The following is a 14,544-nucleotide window of genomic DNA, read 5'->3' as shown; positions in this document are numbered from 1 at the left end:
AAGGAAGTACTGGATGATTATAGAGCAGCTTGATCACTTCAGGTCTGATGTAAGTTATAGGTAGGTTGCTCATAGATATTGAGTAGCATTAATTTTACCTAATATTTTTTAATCTCCCTGACAGTAGTATTTCTAAGCTGTGGAATTGTCCAGAGGTTTAATATGTAATTCTCCTTTGAAAATGTTTAATCCAAGGTCTAATTTTTCTCTGTCTATACCAAGTTTTGAAATGAATTTGCAAAGTACATTCAGTGTATATGAATGAATATTTTGCATCTACATTCACACATGAGGAGTTATTCAGGGAGAGGAATGCCAGAGGTGTATTAAACTCTGGCAGTAAGGTAGATAATCTTGTAATAACTGAGAGTAAAGTGGAGGAGAAATTAGCATTAGCATTAGCATTTTTAGCATTAGCATTAGTAGAGGCATTTGATGCAAGAAAGCAAGCTTATGCAGCATCAGCCAAAAAAAAAAAAAAAAAAAAACCCACTTCCACTTCACCCCTCTGTTCGTTCAAAATACCTGTCCAGCTGAGCCTTAAACTTATTTAGGCTATCAACCTCCACCACAAGGGATGGAAGTCTGTTCCACCAACCAACCACCCACTGGCTAAAGGCAAATTTCCGCACGTCTATCCTACATCTGTCTTTCATCAATTTGAATTTATGCCCTCTCAGGTGATTTTTCTGAGCTAGAGGAAGAATCCCATCAGCATTGAGCATGCTTAAACCATTCAAGGCTTTATACACCTCTATCAGATCACCTCGCTGGTGCCTAGTCTCCAGACACTGTAATTTGCAAAACTTAAGCCTTTCTTCGTAAGAGCACCCCTTTGTTCCATTCACTAATCTTGTTGCCCTTCTCTGTACTCGTTCCAGCAGCTCTACATCCTTCTTGAAATGAGGCCTCCAGACCTGTATACAGTACTCTAGGTGTGGCCTGACCATCGCCTTATACAATGGAATAATGACCTCCTTATCCCTGCTGGAAAAATTCCTGTATATCATTGACAATACTCCATGAGCTACTCTTGCAGCCCGTCTGCACTGCTCAGAGAACTTCATATCTGCCTGCACAACCACCCCCAAGTCCCTTTCATTCTCTACCACTGTCAGTGTAGTACCACAGAGTTGATACGTTGCTCTGGGGTTGCTGTTTCCCATGTGTAGTACTTTACATTTGTCAATGTTAAACTTCATTTGCCACCTCTCAGCCCATCTGCTCAACCTTTCCAGATCCTGTTGCAGCAGCATAGTGTCAGTAGTGTCCTTGACAACCCTGCCAACCTTTGTATCGTCTGCAAACTTGGACATTAAGCCCGATATACCATCATCAATATCATTTATAAATACAGAAAACAATAATGGACCCAACACTGAGCCCTGAGGGACTCCACTAATAACATCAGTCCACGATGAGCAGTGTCCATTGATTACCACTCTCTGTCTTCTCCCCCTCAACCACCCCTTTATCCATAGCAGCAATTTGCCTCCAATGTCACACTGCTCCAATTTGTGTAGCAGTCTTCCATGTGCAACAGTATCAAAAGCCTTTCTAAGATCCAAGTATATAATATCAAAGTTATTCCCTGCATCCAGTTCTTTTGTGACTGCATCATAGTATCCAATCAAGTTGGTCAGGCAAGACCTCCCTTTAACAAAACCATGCTGTGTCTGAGCTGTAACTGAAGTCTTGTCTAAAGCCTTTCTAAGATCCAAGTATATAATATCAAAGTTATTCCCTGCATCCAGTTCTTTTGTGACTGCATCATAGTATCCAATCAAGTTGGTCAGGCAAGACCTCCCTTTAACAAAACCATGCTGTGTCTGAGCTGTAACTGAAGTCTTGTCTAAAGCCTTTCTAAGATCCAAGTATATAATATCAAAGTTATTCCCTGCATCCAGTTCTTTTGTGACTGCATCATAGTATCCAATCAAGTTGGTCAGGCAAGACCTCCCTTTAACAAAACCATGCTGTGTCTGAGCTATAACTGAAGTCTTGTCTAAATGATCCTGCAGTGCTTCTTTAACCAGTGCCTCCATTAATTTTCCTGGAACAGAAGTTAAGCTCACAGGTCTATAATTACTTGTGTCAGCCTTTGATCCTCCTTTGTGAATTGGGGTCACATTTGCACATTTCCAGTCTATGGGTACCTCCCCTGAGTCCAAGGAAGCTCTCATAATTATGGCTAAGGGTTTGCTTACTTCCTTTGCTGCCTCCTTTAATATAACTGGATAGATCCCATCCACCCCGGGTGCCTTTCTTGCGTTTATCTTCAACAGTTTCTCCTCCACTTTACTCCCAGTTATTTCAAGATTCTGTAGCTTACTGCTAGAGTTGAATACACCTCTGGCATTCCCCTTGCTGAATAACTCCTCATGTGTGAATGTCGATGCAAAATATTCATTTAGTTTGTTAGCTACCTGAGCAGGATCATCAACACTTGACCCATCAATATCAAGTGGACCAATCTGATTCATCCCCTTCCTTCTAGAGTTTACATAAGTAAAGAACTCTTTGCTGTTTTTCTTTGCATCCCTTGCCAAAGATTTCTCGTAATCTGCCTTCGCCTTCCTAACCTCCTTTGTAACTTGGTTGCATATCAACTTGTATCTATCATAGGCTTCTGTGTCATGTGTTAATTTGTATGTATCCCATGCATTTTTCTTCTCTGCCATATGCCTCATTAGTTCATCTGACATCCATTTTGGCCTAAACCTTGAACAATATTTCTTAGTTGGTATGTAAAGCCTAGTAGCTTCCAAGATAAGTTTTTTTTTTTTTTTTTTATTAGTAACGGCCGTATGGTGCAAGAAAGCCTATGGCTTATGCTGCACCAGCCAAAAAAAAAAAATCCGAACAAAACAATGATAAAAACAAAAAATAAATAAATAATAATAATTAATAAATAAATAAAAATAATAAAATGAAATTAAAAATTAAATAAAAAGGAAATTAATCCTATCATCCTATGCGCTTCCCTTACCCGAAAGTACTATCCAGATGACCTTTGAATTTCCCCAAACTGTCGACCTCTACCACCCATGAAGGCAACTTATTCCAGTAATTTATAACTCGCTGGCTAAAATAAAACTTCCTGCAGTCCAATCTAAACATTTCCCCGCGTAACTTGAATTTAAGTTCTTTGAATGCTTCCCATTTTGAATTTGCTGTTGGTAACATCATCAGTTGGTCCCACTGATTGGAATTTAAATACTGTCTCAGTCCATCGTAGTCGCCTTTACGGAAGCAATAACCCTTCCCTTTACCCCTAATGGTAGTTACCTCTTTGAGTAAATCCCACTTCAGCACACTGTGATCACTGCCACCTAGTGGTTCATTTATCTGCAGATTCTTAATGCATGAAGAATCACTGCTGATAATCAAATCAAGAGTATTACTCCCTCTAGTTGCCTCCCGAACATGCTGATGTAGAAAACAATCATCCAATAAATCCACAAAAGTCCTGCTAGTGTGTGAGTAACCAGCCCCCAAATTCCAGTCAATATCTGGGAAATTAAAATCTCCCATTATATAAAATCTCCCATTATAAGTTTATCTTCAAATTCTTGAAGATAAAGGCACCTGGACTGGATGGAATCTACCCAGTTATATTAAAGGAGGTGGCAAAGGAAGTAAGCAAACCCTTAGCCATAATTATCAGAGCTTCCCTGGATTCAGGAGAGGTAGCCATGGACTGGAGATGTGCAAATGTGACCCCAATCCACAAAGGAGGATCAAAGGGAGACAGGTAATAACAGACCTGTTAGTTTAGCTTCTGTTCCAGGGAAATTAATGGAGGCACTGGTTAAAGAAGCATTGCAGGATCATCTAGACAAGACTTTGGTTATAGCTCGGACACAGCATGGGTTTCTTAAGGGGAAGACTTGTCTGACCAATTTGATTGGATACTATGATGTTACAAAGGAACTGGATGCAAAGAATAACTTTGATATCATATATTTGGATCTTAGACCTTTGATACTGTTGCACATGGAAGACTGCTGCACAAATTGGAGCAGTCTTCCATGGCATTGGAGGCAAATTGCTGCTATGGATAAAGGAATGGTTGAGGGGGAGAAGACAGAGAGTGGTAATCAATGGACACTGCTCTTTGTGGACTAGTGTTATTAGTAGAGTCCCTTAGGGTGCAGTATTGGGTCCATTGTTGTTTTCTGTATTTATAAAAGATATTGATGATGGTATATCAAGCTTAATGTTGAAGTTTGCAGATGATATGAAGGTTGGCAGGGTTGTTAATGACACTAATGACAGTTCGCTGCTGCAACAGGATCTAGAAAAGTTGAGTAGATGGGCTGAGAGGTGGCAAATGAAGAACATTGACAAATGTAAAGTACTACATGTGGGAAGCAGTAACCCCAGAGTAACATGTCAACTCTGTGATACTACACTGACAGTGGTAGAGAATGAAAAGGACCTGGGGGTAATTGTGCAGGCAGATATGAAGTTTTCGGAGCAGAGGGTCTGCAAGAGTAGCTCATAGTGTCTTGTCAATGATATACAGGAATTTTTCTAGCAGGGATAAGGAGGTGATTATCCCCTTGTATAAGGCAATGGTCAGGCCACACCTTGAGTACTGTATACAAGTCTGGAGGCCTTATTTTAAGAAGGATGTAGAGCTGTTGGAACGAGTACAGAGAAGGGCAACAAGATTAGTGAATGGAACAAATTGTTGCTCTTACGAAGAAAGGCTTAAGTTTTGCAAGTTAGTGTCTGGAAACTAGGCACCTGCGAGGTGATCTGATTGAGGTGTATAAAGCCTTGAATGGTTTTAGCATACTCAGTGCTGATGGGATTTTTCCTCTAGCTCAGAATAATCGCCTGAGAGGGCATAAATTCAAATTGGAGAAAGACGGTTGTAGGATAGATGTGCGGAAGTTTGCCTTTAGCCAGCAGGTGGTTGATTGCTGGAACAAACTTCCATCTGTTGTTGTAGATGTTGACAGCTTAGATTCAACGCAGAACTTGAAAAACATTTGGAGCAAGTGGATGGGTGAAATTAACCCCAGGGGCTCACATCTGGTGAGTATGGGCTTGGCACACTCAGGGTCCTGAGCTGGATATCATCATTCTTTTCTTTTTTGGTACTCCAATTTTTTTTTTTTTTGGCTGGTGCAGCATAAGCCTCAGGCTTCCTTGCACCATATGGCTAATAATAATAATAATAAGGGGTTTTGTTTTTTTTTGGCTGATGCTATATAAGCTTGCTTTCTTGCATCATGTGCCAATGCTAATGCTAATTAATAATGACTGGTGAAAGTAGAATTGATAAGTTACTTTTATGATAGTAATATACAACAGTGAAAAACACATTAAATAAATTTTCAATTGTTTTGAAATTTTTCTAGTTGTTTATAGTTTAAATATTTTATGTTGCTTAGATATTTCAATACAAATCCTTAAGAATTATGCAGTAAAAAGTTTTATATAGTCTAAAATGCAATTTTCCCCTTAATATAAACAAAAGATACAATGTTATTGGACAGTTGAAATTTTGCCTTACTTTACTTGGTGGATATATATTATTTCGAGATCCCATACAACCTGTTCAGATGCTAGGAATATGCATTACATTTATAGGAGTATTTTTGTATACTCACTTTAAGGTAAGTCCCTTAATATTGATAATGCTGAACAACACAATGAAAGTTTCTTCCCTCTTTCAAATAAAAATATGTCATTTTGTTCAAATTTGAATGTATTGAATTTAAAAGAGAGCTTAAAAATTACATATAACCCATGAATTTTTCAGGAAATTGAAACAAAAATTATTGTTTGAAGTAATTTAAAATTGTTTTAGCGATGATTTACATTTATGCCTGATATTTACAATGCCCTAAGTAGAGTCCAATAATTATCAGCTAAAGTACATGGATTCCATCTATCCTGATAACACTTTTCCGTAACAAATATATCAAGAAAGAACCTTCTCCCACAGCTTGATGGAGATTTTTAAGTGAGAGTGAAGAAAATGTAATTTTAGTGAAATATATTATGAGTTTTCAGGCTTCTCTTCCAAAAGACCAGCATAATTTTCAGCTTTAATGCAGCTGAAGAAATTGGCACTCAGTTTTAAAAGTTTTTCTCAGGCATCTTTTTTCAAAGATTGTTTAAAATCTCGTCAATGGTTACTTACTGTGACTTTTCTAAAGCAGAGTTGTGGAAAACCACCGGTGCTGCTTGACCCTAAACATTGTGACTTTTCTAATTTGTGAACCAACAAAAATATCCTCTTTGATTTCAGTTCACTAATTCTTATAAGTTCTTCCTTTAGTAAAGAAATCCATTAGAGTCTTTATTTATGGCTTTGAAGAAATTTTCTATTAATTACAAAATTAGAATTAATAAAATCAAATGATTAGAGTAATAGCAAGAAAATTTTTGGGTTCATGAAGGGCTGAAGTAGTACACTTTTCAGCCTTATCACCAGTCACTCCTTGGCTGCCTGATTTGCATAAAACAGTAGTGTAATAGTGCTTTTTATAAATCCCAGGCACATTTCAAGAAGATCTATTAGTTTTTTGTCATCACAGCTATAGCAGGTGTGTTTATCATAGTCAGTGTTTCTTAAAAGAACTGCATATTCTCACATGATTTCCTCATATGAATAGCATGTGCATATGGATAATTATTGCCATTTATGTAGCGAGTACCTGCCTTTACTCAGCTTTGATGATTCAGCAAACAGCAGCCATTTGTCGAGTTTGTATTCTCATTCAGCAGTCTTCATTAGTTCATTTACTTCATTGAAAAATACCAACTCTGCATGCATAAATTCCATTTTTCCAGTGGTTTTGGTACCACAGATTCCTCTCATGGGGTACAGGTCTCATAGTTGACAATAAATTTGGATATTTTATTGCATGTCTTGATTTTTAAGACTATTTGTATATCTTTGTCAAACATATGAAATTCATAAAATTAACTTGTTGTGATCCCTCAATATCATTAATTTTTGCCATGGTAGGCAAAATGATGTTTGTGTTCAGAAGTCATCTTTATAAAATGTGACCATGGTAGCATTTTTCCGACTTTGAGTTAAATGAATTACATATTATTGTAAATTACTTCCTCCTACCAATAGATCTACCTGATTGAAATGTTTAAAACAAAGGAGCATTTTATTTAGCAAATAATACTTAATCCTAGGATACTCACATTGTGTCTGACTTCTGCCACTTTTTTTTTTTTTTTTTTTAAGGAATAAAATTAAATCTGACTGTATTCCTTTCCCCAGAAATATTTTCTAAATGATGATACAGTCAGTTCTGCTATAACATGCATTTTGGCAATGCGAATTTGCTCTAATGCGACTGATATATTAAGGAATGCGGGTATAATGCGATTTTTGCATTGGCTCATGCGCAATTTCGTCTGTGAGTAACACAGGTGAACACAAAATCTGGCACCAAGCTGAACATAGCAACCTGCGCAGCAATATATACAAGTTTACAAAGTTTAAAAAATGTCAAATGTGTGAGAGCTATATTTCTTTTTTACCGTAATTGTATTGGTCGGAGACACTGTTGTCATTCACTGTATTCACAATATATTGTAGGCCGACTCGTTTTCAGGAGCCCACACTTTTCAGTTCTAACAGAAATTTCGTGAGGCGTGATAGCATGAGCAGAGGAGTACATTTCTGGAGGTCACTACCATAAAACAATTTGCAGTTCCCAGTTTATTGGGCTTTTCTGTTAGTGCAATCTAATTATAAATGGGTAGTAAACTCGATCTTATTGCATTTGCTATAATACCGATAGCTGGAATTCTGTGGGTTTTTACGTTATTATGGTGAAATATGAAATCTTCAATCATATAAAAAACAAATACATTTTCGAAATCTCTTCATTCCTATTTTTTAAGCTTCCTATTTTTAATGTGCAAAATTGTTACTGCGTATCTCACTTGTGCAATATGTTCATGCTGTGTTTATCATTATTGATTGCTTATCTTTTTTTACTGTTTTAAATTTTACAATCCAAAAAAAAAAAAAGTCAGTGAACAGAAATATTAATTAGTATATTACAGCGCTATATTTACTGTAATATTTATTTATTAGAAATTTAAGATGTTTAAACCTCTATTAGCAGTTTTATTGGGTTTAACTATTTTTAGTGTTTTGCTTACCACACTGAACATGTTTTTTTTTTTTTTTTTTTTTGAGTGCTCTGCCCCCATCCCTATTTTTTCCATAAGCCCTGTTGTTTTTAACGTGCAAAATAATGCCATAACGTGGAGATTTTTAGGACCATATGTACAGCATTTTCTGTTTTCATTTTCCCAACTTACAAGACTTAAATGTTTGTTTCACATCTGATAGACTCATTGTTAACAATTACATATTGTCAACCCGGTCTAATTATGAAAACATTGCTCATCTGGTTACTCACCTATCATGTTTGGTGGAGAGACAAAGCACAGGTAATATACCTGCATTAATGGCATATAATTTGGTTATTTTTACCTGGTGTGTGCATTTTCTGAAAATTGCCTTTTGTTGATGTATGTTTTTCTGCCGAAAAGCCAGAAATTGAGCGATGGGACATGATAGAAGATGAGTGAAAAAATGCATACATCCACAAGATATTTTAAAAAATGAAAAAAGTGGGATAAATCCTAATTAATGAAACACCATTTTCAGTTCAACAATAAAAGCTAAAAATAAAATTAAAAATTAAAAAAAATATATATATATATATATATATCTGATAATTCGAAATAAATTTTGTTTATTTTATTTTATTTTATTTTGAATTATCGGATATATCTGGGCTTCGTGTGGAGGATGTGCATTTTGCTGCCTCTAATAATAGCTTAATATTTATTTATTTATTTTCTTATTTTATGTTAAACTTTTAAGCCATTATTTAAATATATATATATAAGAAAATGTCATTTTTTAGATATCATGAGATCAGTTGTGTTCCATTTTGGGTCATGATGGGTTAGAGGTTAGCTGCTCACAGTCAAGCTACTTGGGGTGGGGATAACAGTCTAATACTGTTGTGTGTATACATGCGTCTTTGGAGGAACTTCAGAGTCAGATTTTCCTGAACTTACCTATTCCTATCACTCTCTGGTGTCGTTTACGATATTCTTGCATGATTATATATGCTAAATTAATACAACTTTGGCAGGTCTCAAGTTTTGTGAATAACTACTAAAGTGTTAATAAAATAACTACAGCCACTCCCCAACTTACTTAAGGGGAGTGGCTGTAGAACTCTATTAAGTCGGAATTTCCCTAAATGCTTATGCAGCACTCACAAATTTTATCGAAGAAATTTTGATTGAATTTGATTGAAGCAAAAAAGAAATGTTCAATGAACATGTAAATAGAATTATTTATTAAATTTTTTTTATCTTGTGCAGGAAAAATTACAAAAGTGTACAAAATTACAAAAAGAGAGAGGAGAGGAGACAGGCATAACATCAGCAAGTTTTACCTTTTGAGTATTGTTGCCAGAATTAACTCTCCAACTGATAAGCACGCTGCTGCGGAAGTTTGAGGGCTGTGGAGATTTAGAAGGGGTTTTTTCCAACACATCACAAAATTTCTCTGCAGCTGCAGAATTGGCACTGGAGACTTCACTGCATACTTTAATGTTTTGGAAACCAGAGTGATGTTTGAATCTATTAAACCACCTGTTGCTTGCCACGAACTTGGCTTGGAGTTCGCTGTACTTATCCTTAATATCTTCATAAATACTTCTTGCTTTTGCTTGAATGGCCATTGGACTCAGGGGCACTCGCTTCTGAATCTGATTTTCCATCCATATTATTAATAGCTTTTTCATCTTCGATATAGCACCTGAACACTGTTTTGTGATCTTAAATGCGTTGATCCTTTAACATGTTCTTTTATACACACACACACTGTCCCTTAAAATAGTATTCACTGTTGAAGCAGCAAGACCTAATTCCATGCAATAGATGACAAACTTTGTCCTGCTTCATACTTCTTAATTAATCATCTTCATTTCTAAATCAATTTTGTTTTGTTTCCTAACACTACAACCACTTGCAATTTCCCTTGGTCCCTTTCCCCTCACCATTGTAATAAATAAATAGGAATGAAGAGAAGATTCTGAAAATTTGTTTTTGAACATTTCAGTGAAGGGAAATTATTCATTAAATCATCTTAGCTGACAACAGAAAAATGTATGCCAAACTATGTGATTAGAACTTTCAGGCTACTTATTTACCACAATTAAATGCTACTATGGTAGTGGAATTGTACATGTATGGTACAAATATTAAGTTATGACTTAATATTCATACCATGTATCATACTAGTAACTTGTAGTAACCTGTGGTGCGTGGTGCAAATATTAAGTTGTAACTTACAATTTCTAGCTAAATTTAAAAATAAGCTAATAAACCTGACTATGAATATTAAAACTATTTATTGAACCCAATTTAATATGTTAAGTAAGAAAATGGCTAAATTTTTCAAAAAACTTATCCATTTTGAAGAGCTAAGAATTCTTCGACTGCACAGTTTATTCCCTTGAACCAGATCCTAGAGCCCTATTCTAGAAGGTGATGAAATCAAATTAAGTGATATGTAAATAGATGTAGAGGATATTATTGTTTCAAAGAAAAGTAATGACAAGACAAGCTCTTATAATATGCAACATTATAAGGAAGAGCACAATATGAGATACAGATAAAATGATGCCCTTCAAACTACTAACGTAGTTTTTTGTTTAAGAGTTGTCTATGGTGTGTTTACGCCAATATTATATAGATTATTATACTCTTGAAGATATGATGCCTTGTTGCATTTAATTTTACTTAAATATTATCATGTACACCTTCTGGCATTGCTCATATTGTGGGATTATCTTTGCAACTGGATTGCCATGTCTGCAATACCAGGGTACCTGCCAACCCACTGATGAAAGGCCAACAAGCTTTGAAACGGTGCCATCTGGGGGAGGGCCTGATGGCCACTGAGTTTCCTCGAATAGGTAACAACAATCTTCTCTACTGGGGAAGCGTTGCCTATTTGAGGAATATATGAGCTTTGTGTGTGTGAGTCGAAGGAGCTGAGTTTCCTCGAATAGGTAACAACAGTCTTCTCTACTGGGGAAGCGTTGCCTATTCGAGGAATATATGAACTTTGAGTGTGAGTTGAAGGAGCAACTGTCCCTTTCATCCTTCTACGACATTTCCTTCCTCTACCTCTCCTACTATCACCTTCCTACATCTTTATCTCTTTTCTAAGTCTAATAGGGATAGTATGAGGATAACCGAGAACTTTATCCCATATCATATTTCAAAACGGTGCTGTCTGGGTGGTGGTGCCCACTGAGAATAAGTAACAATAGTCTTTTCTTTTAGGGAAGCGTTACTTATTTGAGGTAATGCAATACATGGTAACTCATTGTGAAGGAAGAGCACAATATGAGATACAGATAAAATGATGCCCTCCAAACTACTAATGTAGTTTTTGTTTGAGTTGTCTATGGTGTGTTTACACCAATATTATATAGATAGTAGATTTGTACCATTCTGAAATTAAGGTACTATGATGTTAGCTAGTTAAGAAAGCATATTTTTAATACTTACTATTTTGGTATTGAAATTTCAGTGCAAAACAAAGTATGATAAAGTAAAATAAAAAATTCTGCCGTGTACCCTTTAAAACCCTTTTGTGTAAACCCTGGGGATATGTGTACCACACTGTGGGAAGCACTGCTTTAATGACATCCATTACATCATTGATGTAGAAAGCACTTATCCAGATGGTCCAAGGAGTTTATGTCGCACTAAAATGACTGTTATTTTGGTGTCCTCCAACCAGTGGATATGCTCCTCTTGAATCGTGTTCATTTAATCAGAATGCATGAAGTCTCCTCCCATTCTCTCATATCTGCCTTTCTTGTACTGAACATATTCAAATTCTGCATCCATTATATCAGAGTGGAGCCATGTTTCTGATATTCTCATTATGTTGGTATTTGTTGATTTAACCAATACATTAGACTTACTTCCCTAATTTGTAACCCTAACATGTCCAATGTACTAGTTTATGAGCAATGCTTTTCTTGGGAATTTTCTTGAGGAAAGATGAGACTAAAAAGATAAAATTCTCACATTCCTGTAATAAATTCTAGGAGTACAGCCTATTAAGTCTGATATATTGGATAAATTACTAAATGTGAGCATAATAAGAATATCAGAAACATGGCTCCAGTCTGATTAAATGGTTGCAGAATTTGAATATGCTTAGTATGATTGTACAGAAAAGATAGACATGATGGACAGGGAGGGGAGAGGTCTTGCATTCTGATTAGAATGCATGTAGAGTCAAGAGAAGTATAACATCAAAATATTTGATTATACTTAGTATGCTTTGGACAACTGTTCAGTATTTTCCCCTTATTCTGTGATTCCATGGCCCAGTATCACATGTGATATGTAGGATCAATACCTGAATTACAGCTGTAATGGTGTTATAAGAACCTCCAGCCAGCATGCTCCAGTGGTACAAGAATTAAATGTTCTTAAATATACTTTTTTTGATTGTAGGTTTATTTTTTATTGATTATTTGATATTTGTTCTGAGAAGTTGCAAAGCTAGCAGTTCCCCAAAACACTTACTGCTGCCCAATAGTATCAGCAATATTTTTGCTTTTCTTAGCCACATAAGAAATCAAGCATCTCTTTGAACCCCCCCCCCCTAAATTTACATAAATTCTACATGATTCAGGGATAATTTGTTTTAACATTTAATAACCATTGTCTAAAAGAGAATTTTTCCATATCCATTCTGCTAGATGAGCGTGGCATAAGAATTGGGAGAACAAAAATAAAGTAAGAGTATGTTATAGGTCAATGGGTTTAATGAACAGCTATACAAACAAACAGAATGTATCAAAAAAAATCATGTTTAACCAACATGGTAAGCTATTTTGATAGTCATTCATGAGCTGGGTGTAGGAAATAATTTTGACAGTTTACTTGGATTTAAGAAAAGTTTTGATTTAACCAGCATTGAGGTAGGTTACTGTATAAGTTGGAATGTATTGAAATTACAGGAAAAATCCTTAGGTGGATTGCAGCAATGATTTGTGCTGAAAACTGCAGGATGGGGGGGGGGGAAATCCTATTCTCTTCTCCTAAGAACTACAGAAACTGTTATGGATAAAGGTATGGTTGAGTGGCATAAGACAGAAGTTAGTTATTAATGAACACTGCTCTCCTTTGACTGTTATTAGTGGAGTACAACAGGGTTCCGCCTATTAAGTCTGATATATTGGATAAATTGCCAAATGCTAGCATAATAAGAATATCAGAAATGTGGCTCCAGTCTGATTAAATGGTTGCAGAATTTGAATATGCTTAGTATGATTGCATAGAAAAGATTTTCAATATTTAACATATTAATGAAGGCATGTCTAAATTTGCAGATGATACAAAGGTTGGCACCAGTGCTTAATGCCAATAATCAGGGTTAGCCACTGCAACAAGGTGTAGACAAATTAGGCAGATAGGTGAGAAGTGGGAATTGAAGTTTAATATTGACAAATGCAAGGTACTTCATACGAGTAGCGGTAATATTGGATACGAGGTTACTTCCACATTGGTCAAGATTTTTGCAGCTCTGATGAATGCTAAGTTTTCATTTATATTTAGTCGTTTTATTGACTTAATTGTTGTACTAAATTATTTTCTATAAGTAGCTTTATATTTCTAGCTCCGTGATTTATTTTGAATTTAGATTGCGATTTTGAAAGTTAATACTTAGTGTCCGTAGATTCGATCACTCATCGGTGAAGACAGGATATTAGAGCTGGAAAAGGAATTAGAAAATGTGAATTGGAATATCATTGGTTTGGCTGAAACAAGAAGAAGAAATGAATCACTTATAAGTTTATCAAGTGGAAATCTGCTGTACACCAATGGAAACAGTGAAAGGAGTGAAGGTGGAGTTGGGTTTCTGGTCCATAAAGATTTTAAAATCAACATTTTGGAATTCAAAAGTACATCACCAAGGGTGTCAAGACTAATACTCAAGATTTCTAAGAGGTACAAGCTAAAGATTATAATGATTTATGCACCAACATCGAGCCATGATGATGAAGAGGTTGAAGAAATGTACACGGAAATTGAGAGTCTTCTAGATGAGCAGAAAACCCACTACACTATTATTATGGGGGACTTCAATGCTAAGGTTGGAAAAAGGCAAAACAGCGCAGAAAGAGGAATTATAGGAAATTTTGGAATTGGTGAAAGAAATAAAAGAGGTGAAAGACTTGTGGAATTTGAAGAATCTCAAGGACTGTCAGTAATGAACACTTTTTTCAAGAAAATGGTGAACAGAAAGTGGACATGGAAGAGTCCGAATGGATTAACAACTAATGAAATCGACTTCATCCTCACTAACAGAAGATAAATTGTGAATGATGTTACCGTCCTGAATAAGGTAAATATTGAAAGTGATCACAGAATGGTAAGTTGTACACTTCATATAAATGTAGGAAAGGAAAGGAAAAAACTGACTCGAGT

The 14,544-nt window shown here is 35.8% G+C and overlaps 1 protein-coding gene across 2 annotated transcripts in view; it reads left to right on the top strand.

The window, feature by feature from the left end:
• The window catches only part of LOC150076224 (solute carrier family 35 member E3-like), a 113,377-nt gene that overhangs the window by 92,594 nt on the left and 6,239 nt on the right, over nucleotides 1–14,544 (top strand). For both annotated transcript variants that reach the window (XM_090387149.1, XM_090387148.1), the window contains one exon: nucleotides 5,492–5,630. In XM_090387149.1, the coding sequence (XP_090243275.1) occupies nucleotides 5,492–5,630 (139 nt within the window). The remainder of the gene's footprint in view (nucleotides 1–5,491; nucleotides 5,631–14,544) is intronic.

This window comes from Mastigoproctus giganteus, chromosome 13 (assembly GCF_048544385.1).
Source record: "Mastigoproctus giganteus isolate SK-2022 chromosome 13, ASM4854438v1, whole genome shotgun sequence".
NCBI lineage: Eukaryota > Metazoa > Arthropoda > Arachnida > Uropygi > Thelyphonidae > Mastigoproctus > Mastigoproctus giganteus.
Note: the sequence above shows the minus strand (reverse complement) of the source record. Positions and strands in the feature narration are given on the sequence as shown.